This window comes from Ascaphus truei, chromosome 4, assembly GCF_040206685.1.
Source record: "Ascaphus truei isolate aAscTru1 chromosome 4, aAscTru1.hap1, whole genome shotgun sequence".
Classification (NCBI taxonomy): Eukaryota; Metazoa; Chordata; class Amphibia; order Anura; family Ascaphidae; genus Ascaphus; species Ascaphus truei.
This window is the reverse complement of record NC_134486.1, coordinates 406,270,070-406,286,683: the sequence shown is the minus strand read 5'-3', so window position 1 is coordinate 406,286,683 and position 16,614 is coordinate 406,270,070. Positions and strand designations below refer to the sequence as shown.

The 16,614-nt window shown below is 42.4% G+C and overlaps 1 protein-coding gene across 3 annotated transcripts in view; it reads left to right on the top strand.

Annotated features, from left to right (window-relative positions):
- Positions 1–16,614, top strand: part of LOC142493939 (squalene synthase-like) — a 92,127-nt gene that overhangs the window by 39,317 nt on the left and 36,196 nt on the right. For all 3 annotated transcript variants that reach the window (XM_075598713.1, XM_075598714.1, XM_075598712.1), the window contains exon 3: positions 2,946–3,129. In XM_075598713.1, the coding sequence (XP_075454828.1) occupies positions 2,946–3,129 (184 nt within the window). The remainder of the gene's footprint in view (positions 1–2,945; positions 3,130–16,614) is intronic.

Sequence of the window (16,614 nt, the reverse complement as noted above, 5' to 3'; positions counted from 1 at the left end):
GACGAACTCCCCATTCAATGTTGTGTATCATTCTCCAAATAAATTCTAATTGCATCAACACCGAAATCATGCGGTATGTGTGTGTAAAGTGATGTCATGTCGAATGTTGCCCATCTGTAGGTGTCCTTCCATTCGTAATCCATAAATAGATTTAGGACAGCCGTCATATCTTTAATACAGTATAGGACACTGACATACTTTTGTAAAAAATAGTCCACATATTGGGACAAATTCGATGTGATTGATTGAATACCAGACACTGCTCTGGGGGACTCCGATCCTGTAGCAATCTTCACTCATCAGCATACAGGATCGGAGTCCGCCAGAGCAGATGACGTCACTTCCGGTTTCCGGTTTGGGTGAGACGCACCAGTGACACGCACGCCGAGGCGGAGGGGGGACTGAGACAGCTTCATTGTACTGAGATCCGATCTGTGTGATCTAAACGCTCGTATTCTTTTAACACATTGTGAGTGCATTGTACTATCACTTACCTTTTAATACAATTTTATACAGTCTGCACTATGTCCGTTTCTGTGTTATTTACCTAAGGTCCTCAGCACTTAACAATTCATTCAGACCCACCTGTACTACGATCAGACGGGCTGTCCCTTAAAGATACCTTTATGGGAACACCACTCACCATACACTTGTGAGTACCTAGCAGACTGCACCTTGAATATTTATTCACAATTATATCACAGTACTGCACCATCAGGATTTTTTTCTGTTTTACATGGTTTTGCGCTTCCCGATGATCTTCCACGTCCACGGGATCGAGAGAACGACCCCCCACTGGGTTAAGCAGCATCCATATGTGTTTGTATTAGTATCACTTTATTATTTTTATACACTTGTTTATATATAGTTATAATTCTTGAGCGCCACTTTTGATATAATTTTTTTTTCCACACGTACACTGCCCCCTGTAGCCACCTCTGTGTGTGCTCAGTATGTCTTGTGATGGGCATGGCCTCAGCCAATTACATTGGACTCTGGAGAGGAGGGACCAAGATAGGAGTCTTTAAGAGTCCCTGGCAGAGTACGCGGGGCAAACTAGTTGTGGCCATGAGGGACCTCGGGCCAACCAGGAGCCAGGCCGTGAGCAGTATGACTTGAAGGATGCTGGGGGGTCCAGATTGCTGATCGGCTCTAGGAGTGGCGCCCAAGTAGAGCAGCCACCTGCCTCATAGTGGGAGGCACACAAGGCGACAGAGGGCATCCTCAAAACAAGACAAGTAAAAGGGTACCAACGTCTTTGTGAAGTACAGGCCTGTTACATTCGTACACTAACTAAGAGCACCAACGGTATGCTGGCACCTTTACACAGGCCCTTATACACAGGGTCGTGTGGTCACAGGGAGAGACACAGATACCCACCTACGCAGCATTGATTGTATTGTGTATGCACTGAATTACCCCCCAGTTTGGTGATCATATTGTTATCTTTGTGCTTAGCGATAACTACATTATAGATATTCTTACGTTATTTACATCACTGTCGTACAGTATGTTGCTATTTGTCTGACCTACAGCCGTGTGCTGGGTAAGAATATGGGAGGGTGACCCAGGCCCCCACCTTGCAGCGGGCGGCAGTCTAAGGTAAAAAAAAGAGGTTACATATCTATTAAAAAAAGACAATGACCAATTCTCTCTCTCCCTGTCCCCCACTGGACATACCTGAGGGAGGTGAGATTTCTGTCTGTCACTTAAAAAGAGACCTGCAAACGTGCAGTTTAACAAATAATCCATCAATGTGTAATTTTGCAAGTTTGCCTTATTATAATAATAGCATGTTCTTGTATAGCCTGCTAGTTTTACGCAGCGCTTTACAGAGACATTTTGCAGGCACAGTCCCTGCCCCGTGGAGCTTACAATATATGTTTTTGGTGCCTGAGGCACAGGAAGATAAAGTGATTTGCCCAAGGTCACAAGGAGCCGACACCAGGAATTGAACCAGGTTCCCCTGCTTCAAACTCAGTGCCATTCCGTGTCTTTACTCACTTAGCCACTCCCTCTCCTATTTATTTGCATATCACACCGAATTTCATAACTGGGACCGAGTCACGTAAAGATAAGACGCCTTTGCACTGTTTGGACATGTGATACGGACTTTGCAAATATTGCGAGGTGCAAACCTGTGCAAAAACAATTGATTGTAGTTTAAATAAATAGGCCCTATTGTCTCCAAACATGTAACAGGGGAAAACATGCAGGGTTGTCCGACTGTATATCAGCGGGGGGCAACATGATATACTTAAAGGGCCACATGTGTAGCTTTGGAGCCTCAAAAGGGCCACACGTCCCCGACATAAATATATATGGTGCACAGGCAGAAGTAACATCAATAAGTAAGTATAGATAAAGGATAAAGTATCTGTTGTCTAAATTTAGCACAGGTTGAACTTGATGCACGTACATCTTTTTTCAACCTCATCTACTATGTAACTATGTAACATTGCAGCTGCTTGTAGCTTCCCCCTCCTCGCTGCTTATTGTGCACTGATGAATACTGTGCCGCATACCGCATCTTCTTACATTTGGAGCGGGTGATTAGCACATGAGAGGAGTAGTAGTATCGGTGCACTGTCACTAAGCAGCTGATGGCGTAAGGAGAAGCTAAAAGCCGTGGCAGATGTATCTCCCCTTCCTCTTCACTGGACAGAGAGAGAGACAGTCGGATGCTGGAGCGTCCAGCAGTTGGAGGGTCCCAGGTGAAGCCCCCGAGGGCTGCCTGTTGCTCACCAATACTCTATATTGTTTCAATCTAATGAGGCTTATAGCCATGAAAATAAAACCATATGAAGAATAAGATACTCTGTGCCATTATCAGTGTAGCATGTTCATTTTATGGGATGGTAACATTGTGATTTTTTGATAACATGAAACACTGAAGTGAAATGTATCACAAGATATGTACTGTATGTGTTATTCTGTCATCACAGGCATTCGGTCTGTATATATTACCTGGTCTTTCGTGCTCTAGACACTATTGAGGATGACATGACTATAAGCCTGGAAGCTAAGATTCCCATGTTGCACAAATTCCACACCTTCCTGTATGATGCAGAGTGGAAATACACCGAGAGCAAAGACAAGTACAGGCAGGTGCTCGAAGACTTCCCAACGGTATGAACATATTTTTCTCTGACACGTTGTAGTACAGGAATCCCGATGCTGTGTTCAGTCTGGAGAAAGCTGGCATTTTTACACCTTTAAAACAGATATACTCTACTATAACAATCTGTGCACACAAGGACAACTACTTTACGTGTTGTGCCATTTCCCTCCCTGCTGTGAAGCCTTAGGTCCCATTTATTTGTTGGCATATTCTAGCATGAAACCCAAAATATTTTCTAGCTTTTACTGTATTACCTTGCTGTTAGATCTCTACAGATCAGGTCATCTAGGGCAAGCAAAACACAACTTCTCCCGGGAGCTTAATGGAACGCAACGGCTATGGGATGCTTTCAAATAGTATCGCAGACGAGCTCGGAGCTGTAAGAATTCAAGGAGGCTTTTAGTTGAATTCCCACAACTGAGTTTAATGGTTCACCAAGCAGATTTTATACATAAGGCAGGGACAAAAATACAGTTGTCATCTGTTACAAATATGGGTACACATCTAAATTTACATGTAACCTCTACATAATGCCTTTTCTGTAGATCTTATAACATTTAACTGCTGAGCAAGAGGAATATACAATGGTGACTTATAAGGCAGTCTTGTCCTTCTTAACAGCATATGACAGGCACGAAACAGTTGGTCTAAAAGCTATTTACAATAGCCTCCCGTGAAAATAGCAAGGCCAGCGTATTCTGTTTAACCTTATCAATTCCAGAGCTGACAGAAGACAGTTTTAACCTTACATTTCCCTCCTTTTGTTCCGAAAGAACAAACCAATTGACCAATCCCATTTATTCTTCTGCAAACCACTCAGGAGAGGAAAAACTCAAAGGGAGAAACCTCCAAGAGACCATGTGTATGCAGAAACCCATCTCTTTTCGGTATCTCAGAGATGAAGATATGGGTGGTTGACGAGTACCAAGACTATTGGTATTTCTCGCTTTCTTTGTGGGAGGCATATACATAATGGTCGAGCTAGAAGCAGAAACATCTTTCTTTGGCAAAAATAGAGCTGATTACACTTTTAGCCATCTAGATTCATTCATACACACAGAGTAGTAAACCTGCGATTATCCTAATTCCGTAAAGAATTTAATTCCCAATACACCTTGCCAATTTTCAAGGCCAAATGTAAAATCAAACTCTTTTGTTTCCTCTCGCATTCTAGATTAAATTTCTGCTAGAGTATCCATATCATGGTGTATACTTTTTGATTGGGTGTCAATATAAGAACAGCATTCTTTACCCACTAATTTACAAACCCCTCCTTGTGCTGCCATCAGATAACCCAATGCCATACAATTTTGCAAAACTACTGTCCTTATCTATTGCTGAGCCTTAAAAATAGCGTTTTTTAGTATCGTGAAAAACAGCATCTATATTGACTACTGAAAAATTTCCTTTTGCATATAAATCATACATTCCTAAAAGGGTATTAGACCTCCCGCTACTCTCTTAACTGAGCTATTTTTAATAATTAATGCCTTTCAATTTCGTATTCTTTGCTTAGGTATGATGAACATTATTTAAATTCTATTTCTGAGCATAAGTGGGGGTTGGTGTGGGATAATATTTCCTAGGAGCGACTGCCCAACACATACATCTTACATACTACATTTACTCAGAATATCGGAACAGACAAAATGGCTGCCATAGGCAAAATGGTTGACTTGTGATCCTTTCCTTGTGGTTGACACACGCCCTTGGGTGACCTCCCCACCTTCCTCATATCCAATCTTCTCAGCCCCCTCTTATCCTTTAGAGACAGTCTTTTTAAAGGACAGTTAACCATATCATAGTCCTGCCGGACCAAAAAAAATAGTCCCATAGTGCATAACTTGATTCCTTTCTGGCCATTGTATTGGCCCAGTTGATTTCTTTTTTCGGTCTCTTCTTCTGGGGGACTGCTGACATCTTCATCACCAAAAAGAGACATAGCATCGGTGGGGGGGGGAGGGGGGGGGTTGCAACGCACTTCTGGACCAAAGTTTTGCTGTTCATAACACAGAGAGTAATGAGTAGGACAGACACACATACAAAAACATCCACTAGCTTCGCTCCCAGCGAAATAATCTAAACACCAAGTCCCAACAAATCTCAACCCTCAACTCTACCTTCAAACACTGGAAGCACTTTCCCAAATAACATAACCTGGTCTAGTTGCAGGATAATACTTTAATTTCCCTAGGGTAAACTTGTATTTCTACTCCCTTCATAACCAATTTCTTATATATATAGTTCTACAAATATCTTATAGCATCTTGTCTTTTTCCAAGGAGTTAAATAAACCTCTCGTGTCCCTGGGGTGCAACTTATTGGGTATGTATAGTACATTGGGATATATTGCACCTAAGATGTGGGCTTTGTTTACCAGGATTCCATTATATAACAAAATATTCTTGTTACTACCCTATCGTCTTCATGTGGACACCACTTACAGTATATAAACCTAATAGAATAAACATTGTAATTAAAATAATAAAACCTGTAAAAAGAAAGGTTATTAAAAGTTCAAAGTTCATATGTTGAGGTCCGATTTTTCTTCTTATGAACTTTTCTCCTTTTTTTGGTTAGTGCCGGGTTTTCTTATGAACCAAAACACCAACTGAGAACGGCTGTGTCTTTAGGCCATCCCTCCTTTGTTGAGGGTTAATTTGAAGCGACTGTGGGTGCACTTGTGTAACATGGATCCAGGAAAAATACTCTGACTGGGTAGAATCTGGAATAGGGCTCTCCACTTTAGATGAAAAGCGCTTTTGCGTCACCTTTATCTTCATCTAATTGGAAGGACTGCACCTGGACATGAGACACTCAGACAATTGCATTAGTTTCACACAATAGATGCTGATTAAAATCGTCTGTTTAGAGCATAATCATACAACATTAAATCTACAAGGTACCTAGGGTGACCATTGGTCTTCCCATGAGAGAAAATTATATCTGATTGTCACATTAGGCCAGGCCAAATACACCTTTATATTTAAGGGATCAATTACAAGCCAAAACAGGCAGAAAAACAAATGGTTTATTCGGATAAGACCTTGAAAACACACAAACACAAGAAACAGAGAATATACTTTGGGGAACCTTATACTTATTCGGAAAATAACTTGGGGAGATTTGGGCTAGAAATCCAGGAGTCTGGGGGGCACAGGGAGGCCCTGGTGTAATTCACCCTGCGTACCGTCAAATCATGCCTGCTTTCTGGGGGTAAATTAAGTGACTACCAGCACTTTGGCCCCACAACTCCTGCAACCAAAATAATTATATTTCCACCCAAATATCCCCCTAAAACTGACACACAAGAAATTTCACAGTTCCGCTAAGGGAATATGACATAGAAAATAACAGGGTCAGTTCACTTTCAGGCACTCCATATCCGAGCTGGGGCATTGGAATGCTTATTCACATGTAATTCACATGTTAATTCACATGCCAATTCACCAACCTGGGTTTAAATCACAGCGCAAACTCAATGCATTGCAGGCTTAGAACACATAAAACCAACATGTAGACACAAGAGCTTGCACTCCACTATTTGCACCTATCATGTGGGGTTCTAAAACCTTCTCTTCTCTAAGACACCAGCTAAGAATACCTTGCTGGCAGGCAAGACAGGCCAAAATAGCCCCTCCCTTTTCCCTCATGTGCCAGGAGACTCTCCTCTGCAGCTATTTCTCATAAGGGGCCACCCATACAAGGCAATCCACTTATAAGCTTGCACAGACAGCTGCAGGCCCATGAGGCAAAGGGAATACACAGAGAATGCATTAACTAGCCCACTGGGCTTACACAGTTAACCCTACATACACAGTTCCTAGTTTATACCCATATGGGGGTATAAAAAGGAAAAATTACATGCAACATAGTAAGGTACAATATTATACCCAAGAGCTGACACTCTCAGCCCTTGGCATATGGTTTCAGGGGCAGCCAGCAATAATAACAGCAATAACACCCTCCTTTTGTTCACTTATATTACATGTGAACAATATCACATAAAGGATAACAGCATTTGAAGCATAACCTTAATGGAATTGCTTGATATATAGCAAAACTAACCTGAAACCTTTGGGTATAAAATTTTCATATAAAATCTCAAAAGAACCCTACTGAATATAAATATAATCTGCTATAGTCTTCTGACAGAAACTTTTAGAACACAAAATAGCATCTGATTTGCTGAAAGAACAACCTGTAGCATAAAAACTTATAGACACAGATTTAAAGGTGGGACACATTTGAGAGAAAAATATGGTAAAAATAATGATAAAATATTAAATATTTGATCAACTTTGCAGAAAAATAATTCCATAGAGAACCCTCTAGTATACTGGCAGACCTGGACAGGGGCCGTTTTCCTTGTCCGTTGCTTTACTGCTATTTCAGGGTCTGCACACTTATACGTACCTCAGCACTAGAGTTTTTTGTGCTGATTACATTGGACTAGTGGTTACTTTATCCACCTGTTCCCACTGCAAGACACTAGTTTAGTGATTCTATGCAGTTCATCAGTGATCCAGAACATTACATTGTGTTCATACTATAGGATCTGAGCGTTTAATATTTGTTTTAATCCCCATTATTTTACACGGATATTAAAGATTTAAGATTTAACCACTTCGTTACCCACCCACCAGGTGTTTAGAGTGCTCATTCTTGGTTACTGTCCTCTGTTTATTGGAACTCTATATTAATCAATTTACACCTTTTTCCATTTCAAGCCATATAACAAGCTCAAATAACACTCTGGGCTTCCGGCCAAAACCTTGTAACAGAAAAAATGGTTAATTATTGGTTTCTGCAATACAATTTGGGACAGCTTGAAATATGCAGCTCTTCACACAGCCCGACAATGTTACTGGTATTCAAAAATTAAAACTGGATCTTTGTTAAACAGAAAATTGTAGGCTTTAACATATACTTTTAGATAGTTTAGTTACTGGTTATACACAAAAAGAGCACAGAGCGTAGACACAAAACAAACAGAATTTTACGCTTCTTTCACACATTCAACCAGTTTTTTTTACAAAAATAACAGACACATATTTTCTCACCTATTTTAATAAATAGGAAAACAAAACAGTTTGATCCTGCAGACTAAATTAATAAAGCTATCCTTTTTTTTTTCTTCATATCATAATTAACTTTTTTTTTTTTTAAACTAATTTTTAAAATGCTGAGCTTCTAGTTAGCTTTGTGTCTAGAATATATTTCGCCTGTTATTCTATATAACTTATTCACCTGATTTCATCTGTGGAGATTTGGAGGAAAAGAATTATAATTCTGGTTAAGGAAATAAATCGCCTGGCCAGTACGATAAATATCCTTATTATTCCAGTGACTGGACTATTTACAAAAATAATTCATCCTTTCTTTATTCTTTTTCTCCACAGATACCCATAACTTTCCCCTGCTCAGTGTAAATTAGTTTATATTATAGTGGTGGTGTACACCTTTTAAAAATTAAATTTCAACATGAGCAATTAATTATATTCTTATTTTAGATTCATTTGCAAGTCCTGAATAGTCATTTTGTATACATACAATAAACCGGTATTCTTATTATTCGATGCAAATAACACTTTCATATAGATAGAATTCACCCAGATTCTTACAAGCACACACATAGGGATTACTCAATCAATCAACCTTTTTTTTTTTACCATATCCATACTTAAAAATAAAACATTCTGAGGGAAAAAGAAACCTATAATTGTTATACTCTTGTTTTCCACTTTTCAATTCAGACGGGAAAATATTATTAATTTAAACTTAATATATACTCTTACTCAGTTAACGTTGCACAAATAATTTGAGTTTGCATGTTCGTTTTTCCTAAGAGCCATGCTGCCATTCACGATTTTGGTACATTCCTATGCCTGTGTAAAAATAGCTGGAGGAAAACAGGTGGGGGCTACTTGCAGCTGCTTATTACAATACATACAGGCGAGAGAGAGACAGCTGATTTTGCCACTGACAGTGAGGGAGGGGGTTGTGCGAGGGCTGACAGGTTAGGGTAAGTTCATTAGATGAAGAAATGTTAGTGCCCATAATGAGTTTATACAGGAAAGAAATCTTAACACTTTATGCGCACGTATTAATAAACAATTATTAACTTAACTTTAAATAATACTTATGTTAACTTAACTTTAAACAATTTTTAACTTAACTTAACTTAAATTGCCATCCTATTTGAAATCATATACCGTCCGTTTTACTTATCAGGGACTTACACTTGATTAAACAATAGGGACTCTCACCCTTTGTTACATAAATCAGAGACTTACCCTCGATAAAACAATAGGGACTCTCACCCTTTGTTACATAAATCGGGGACTTACCCTTGATTACAGGGACTTACCCACGATTAAACAATAGGGACTCTCACCCTATGTTCTTTTGCCCTTATAAATTTAGGTTGCTTAGTTTCGCAGAGGAAAAGGTGAGAAACAAATAAAAAGAATCTTTACTCACCCCTTTTCCTGTGTGGAATCCCACTTCTAACACCAAAACTGTTAGATCTCTACAGATAAGGTCATCTAGGGCAAGCAAAACACAACTTCTCCCGGGAGCTTAATGGAACGCAACGGCTATGGGATGCTTTCAAATAGTATCGCAGACGAGCTCGGAGCTGTAAGAATTCAAGGAGGCTTTTAGTTGAATTCCCACAACTGAGTTTAATGGTTCACCAAGCAGATTTTATACATAAGGCAGGGACAAAAATACAGTTGTCATCTGTTACAAATATGGGTACACATCTAAATTTACATGTAACCTCTACATAATGCCTTTTCTGTAGATCTTATAACATTTAACTGCTGAGCAAGAGGAATATACAATGGTGACTTATAAGGCAGTCTTTGACTTCTTAACAGCATATGACAGGCACGAAACAGTTGGTCTAAAAGCTATTTACAATAGCCTCCCGTGAAAATAGCAAGGCCAGCGTATTCTGTTTAACCTTATCAATTCCAGAGCTGACAGAAGACAGTTTTAACCTTACATTTGCCGACTGACCCATGAATCCAGTATACTTCCAGTGAACAAATATTTGCCCTTGATTCTCACACATATTGCAGCATATACTGTATATTAGGGTTGGTTGAATTTTGTAGGCCACAAATCAGAGCCACCGAAAACTCGCAGACATAGCTACAAATTATGTAAGAGAAACAATATTGAGTGCATGTAAGACAAGAATTGAAAACAATAATGCTTCATCTACATAAATGGTATTAATTAGATATAGCTATATGTATGATATTAATAGGTACTGTATATCATCATAAGTACAGTAAATGGTGCTGCAACAAAATACCCATAATAACCCCACAGTAACTGAATGTATCGAGGAACAACTTTCTGACAAAGTCTTGTGACTAAATGCATTGTCACCTTAGGGATATATGAAACGATTGAAATATGTATTTAATAGTGTTGAGTCTAGGATATTTAGAAAAAAAATCAATAATTCTCAGATTCAAGGACTGAAAAGGAAGGTAACTGTACTGTTGTAAGAGGGTTGTCATGAAAAGCTTTGATGGAAGCTTGGAAACCTAAAAGAAGGGTTAAATGGTCTGTTCCTCAGTATGTTGATCACTGATGGAATAGAATAGGGTGGAATGAAGATATTAATCCCCAGACAACCCCAAGCTACACTCTAGACTAGGACAACCTGGGCATAGAGGCATATAGAAAAATTCACTACAAGTAGCACAATATCCACTGCTATAAGTCCATCACAATGGATAAAATTACTGAACGACATACCTTAAAGAAAACAATGCAGATGAAGTGACTTATTAAGGTCCTTAGGGGTTTATAAGGAATCTGCCTGAAAATCCGAGATCGCTGCCAACAGGATATGACCTCACACCCTCACTGATTCTACAGTGGCCATTTTGCTTCCTGCATTCCTGCCCTCAGTTCCATACAGGAAATGAGCCTCTCTTTGGCTCTCATTGCCAGCAGCTGCCTCTGGCCTTTAAATAGCAGGCAGTTGCTACTGGACTTTGCTCGTGCAAAGCACTCTGTACCTTGTCCCGCCTGAGCTCTGCCTTTGTTTTGCCTGTCTGTGCTTGGATTTCGATTGGACCTGACTACCCCTTGCCTGCCTTGACCCCAGAACCGGACCCGACTACCCCTTGCCTGCCGCCTGCCTCGACGCCACAACCAGACCTGACTACCACTTGCCTAACAACTACCGCCTGCCTCGACCCTGGAATCGGACCTAACTATCCGTGCATCCCAGGCCTCTGATTCCAGGCCAAGTTCAGTGTACTAATCCTCCACTACCTCTGCCCTGTGGGTCCTTATACTATCCTGCAGTCAGCAACGTTACACATTGCACGAGCCATGCAATGGACCCCGCAGAGGTAGCGAATGCCGTTACCCATCAGGGCCAGCTTCTGGGAGACCATGCCACCCACCTAGCGATGCTGGATCAGAAACTGGACTCAATCTCCACGCTGCAGACTCTGTGCAGTCCTCAGTACTCCCAGGGTGGCTCCGTCCATGTCTGCACCAGTACCTGTAGTCCTAAGGGAACCCCGGATCCCTACTCCTATCCGCTGTGGTGGGCTCCACTCAGCTTGCAGAGGATTCCTGAACCAGTGCCAGGTGCAGTTTGACACACAACCATCATCCTTCTCTACCCACCTCTCTCAAGTGGCATATATTTTCTCTCACCTCATGGATGAAGCAATGACTTGGGCATCACCTCTTTATGAAAAGGGTTCTCCCTTGTTGGATGACCCTGTCGCTTTCATGCAAATCTTCTGGACAATATTTGTTACCATCGGTCGTGCGGCTTCTGTTGAATTATCACTCCTGCAATTTAAAAAAGGCTCTCGTACCATGGGACAATATGCTATCGAGTTCAGGACCCTGGCAGCAGAGACCGATTGGAACGAGGGGGCTTTGAGGGCTGCTTTCTGTTAGGGCATTGAGGAGAAACTGAAAAACGAATTGACATACAGGGATCTGCCCACAGATCTGGAGGGCCTGATCGCCCTTTGTATGTCCTTGGATCTTTGGATGAGAGAGAGACGCCTCGAGCAGGATTGTTCTCGCATGGTATGAACCTGTCCTAAAGAACTCGGGAAATGCCAGTGCCCAGGGCAAATAGGGGAGTTTCCTTGGAGTATCTGCACCTTCTCCCCATTTCCCTGTCACTTGATGATTCCCATCTGTCAATCTTGGCAGGACCATTCTGTCACAACCAATTCCTTCATGGACTCCAGGGCCGCCAGTATATGTGTAGATAAAGCCTTCGCTGCACGGATCAATATTCGTCTCCAGAGGAAGGTCGTACCCCTAGGTATCTCCTCCATTGATGGCAGACCGTTGGGATTGGGGATTGTGTCACAAGAGATGATTCCAATCAAAGCTATGGTTGGTGTTTTGCACCATGAAGTCCTCCAGCTGGATGTTACCAATTCCCCAGCCATCGATGTGGTTCTAGGGCTTTCCAGGCTACATACCCACAATCTCCAGATTGACTGGATTTTGGGTCAGATAATAACTTGGGGATCTGCCTGCCATGGCAAATGTCTTTCACCCTGTCATCCTATGGGTACGCTTCTACTACCTGCACTGGAGGACTTATCCGGTCTTCCAGCCTGTAACTCTGACCTGAGGCGGGTCTTCGACAAAGGGCAGGCTGAAGAATTACCTGTGCATCAACCGTTTGATTGTGCGATCGACCTTCTTCCTGGGATAACTCTTCCTCGTGGACATACGAACCTGAAACCAAGGTGATGAGAACATACATTGACGAGAACCTGAAGAGGGGATTCATTGGTAAATCCTGTTCTCCTGCTGGTGCAGGATTTTAATTGTGGAAAAGGACGGGTCATTGAGGCCTTGTATTTATTACCGGGGTTTGAATTAGATTACTATCAAGCACTGGTATCCTCTCCCTCTGATCACTGAACATTTTGCCCATCTGCGGGCGGAACCGTTTATACAAACCTTGATCTAAGATGAGCTTATAAGCTAATAAGGATAAAAGAGGGTGACGAGTGGAAAACTGCTTTCAACACATGCGACGGACACTATTCGTTTCTGGTGATGCCCTTCGGCCTATGCAATGCACCCACAGTTCCAGTTCTTTGTTAACGAAATTTTCAGAGGAATGTTAGACTCCTCTGTTATTGTATACCTTGACGATATCCTCATCTATTCTAAGACTCTGGAACAACATCATCAGCAGGTGAGGGTAGTCCTTAAACGCCTCCTGGATAACAACCTTTTCGCAAAATTCGAGAAGTGTGAGTTCGAGAAATCCTGCCTTTTCTCTTATACATTATCTCTGGCCTAGAAATGGACCCTGCCAAGGTTGCTGCGTTTCTGGACTGGCCAGTACATAAGGGACTAAAAACAATCCAGAGAATCCTGGACTTCGCAAATGATTACAGGCAATTTATATGGGACTTCTCCAAAATCGTTGCACCCATCACAGCCATGACAAAGAAACAGGCAGATCACACAAACTGGTCTCCGCAGGCTCAGGCGACATTCCTGAAGCTTAGGAAGATCTTTTAATCTGCACCCATCTTGAAACACACTGCTCCTCACCATCCTTTTATCGTCGAAGTGGATGCCTCTGACATTGGAGCAGGTGCAGTCCTGTCACAGAGAAGTGAGATCCAGGGTCGGTTACATCCGTGTTCCTTTTTCTCAAAAAATAATAATTCCCCTGCCGAACACAATTACGATGTGGGCAATCGTGAACTACTAGCCGTAAAAATGACCCTGGAGGAATGGAGACACCTTCTTGAGGGAACCGTCGTACCAGTCACGATTCTTACAGACCATAAGGATTTAGAATACCTCGAGGAGGCACGCAGGCTAAACACCCATTAGGCTAGATGGGCACTTTTTTTAGCTGCTTCATATACGGGATCTCCTACCGCCTGGGTTCCAAGAACGTAAAAGCGGATGCGCTATCAAGCAGTTCTCCTCAGATGACACCAATTCTACGGACAAGGGTCCCATCATTCCCTCATCTAAAATTGTATCCACAATTACGATTCTTCATCATATTAAGAAAGGCCAGAACAAGGTGCCCATGGGAATAGCCATCACTCCATCCAAACTGTTCGTTTTTGGTAGCTAACACTGTCTCGGCCTGCAGTGTATGTGCCCGAACTAAGGTTCCCCGAACACTGCCCTGTGGGCTTCTGCAGCCACTGCCGATACTCTCCAGTTCTTGGGCGCACCTATCCATGGACTTTATTGTAGAACTTCCCCCCCTCTCAGAGTATAACGACCATTCTTGTTGTTGTTGACCGTTTCACAAAACAGGTTCATTTCGTACCCCTAAAAAAGCATCCCTCTTCTCCTGAACTGGCAGACATTATCACCAAGGAGGTATTTTGTCTGTATGGACTGCCTTTACAGATTGTCTCAGACAGAGGATCCCAGCTCATTTAGAAATTTTGGAAGGCATTCTGCAAGCAATTAGGGATTGACCTTCACATTTCATCTGCCTACCACCCACAATCCAATGGGCAAATTGAACACACCAACCAATCCTTGGAGCAATATCTCGATGCTACATTAACGAAAATCAGAATTATTGGACAGAACTCCTACCACATACAGAATTTGTCCACAATAGTCTACTGTATCTCATGACTCTCTTGGCTGTTCTCCATTTTTTGCAGCATGGGGTTACCATCACTGTACACTTCCCCTTCATTCTCCAGCAACAGGTGTCCTAGCGGCTGATACCAGGGCACAGAATTTGCAGGACCTTTGGCAGGGGATTCAGGCAACCCTTCACTCAGCTACTGAGAGACAAAAAAGTCTGCGGAATAAACATCGGAGGCCATCAGACCCATACGCCATGAGGAATAAAGTATGGCTCTCAACACGGAACATCCGTCTATGCTAACCTTCTGATAAACTCAGACCTTGATTCATTGGTCTCTACAACATCATCTTGAAGATCAATGAAGTCATCTATCAGCTGGAGCTACCCTCTTCATTAAAAATCCCCACCACGTTCCACGTGTCCCTCCGGAAACCTGTGATGAAGAATCACTTTTCAGAGGCCCCTCCTCCTAATCCAGTAATTTTTGAGGGTCAAATTGAATATGATGTACAAGAGATACTTGACTCTCGTATCTCCAGGTAACCAATTCAATATCTGGTGGACTGGAAGGGGTATGGTCCTGAGGAGAGGAGTTGGGTGAATACTCCATGCTCCAGTCCAGTCCTGATTAAGGCGTTTCACCGTCGTCAGCCAGAAAAAAACAGAACCTGGATGCCCCGGAGTTCAACCTTGAAGGGAGGGATACTATAAGGGATCCAAAAAAAAATCCAAGACGGCTGCTGACAGGATGTGAACTCTCACCCTCACTGATTGTACAGTGGCCATTTTGCTTCCTGGCATTCTTGCCCTCAGTTCCTTACAGGAAATGAGCCTCTCATTGCCAGCAGCTTCCTCTGGCCTTTAAATAGTAGGCAGTTGCTACTTGACTTTGCTCGTACCTTGTCCTGCCTGAGCTCTGCCTTTGTTTTGCCTGTCTGTGCTTGGATGTTGATTGGACTTGACTTCCCCTTGCCTGCTGCCTGCCTTGACCCCCAAACTGGACCTGTCTACCCCTTGCCTGCCACCTGCCTTGACACCGGACCTGACTACCCCATGCCTGCTGCCTGCCTCGCCCCCGTAACCCAGACTTGAATACCTTGCCTGCCGCCTGCCTCGATCCTGGAACCGGACCTGACTACCCCTGCATCCCAGGCCTCTGATCCCAGGCAAAGGTCAGTGTACTACTCCCTACCTCTGCCCTGCGGGACCGTATCCTGTCTGCAGTCAGCAACATTACATGGTTATTGTGACCATTCTATTTATCCATCAGGCTTCTCTCTGGAGTAAGAGAAGTGAGCGATTTCCTCCACGTCTCAGAACAGGAACATGATCTATGATGCTGGAGAAAATGTGTGGCTACCTGTTTGTCGAGCTACTCTTTTAGGACACACCTCTCACCACCCCTCTCTGTCTCTGGGTAATCAAAGGGGCGGACCTAAGCTCCTGCCTGGTAATTGGCAGGTCACTATCACAATATGTGATATAAGCACATGCTTGGACATGTTAACCCCATTTGGGGCATTTTCATATAACACTAGTTGCAGTCAGTGTAGGGACCTGCTATGAGACTTACCTTGGTGTTTGGTGGCAGGCTTGGGCATTATTTGATCAAAGGATGTAACTAAAAGTCTCCTTTATCTCATAGATTTGCCCATCATGTATACATATTTATTTCACATATATTGTTAAACCATTAGGCAGAAGCGCAGGGATTCACTTTCCGTTTTTCACTATCACAACTGTTCTATAGAAAAGATATGATCAAAACAAAGGAAGGGCACTAGTTAATAGAATCAGTTACCAGGTCTGAGCCCCAGGCACTGTTTCTCTTGGCTGGCTACCCTTGCTCAAGGTTAAATGCTAGCCACCAAGGGGTATATGCGGA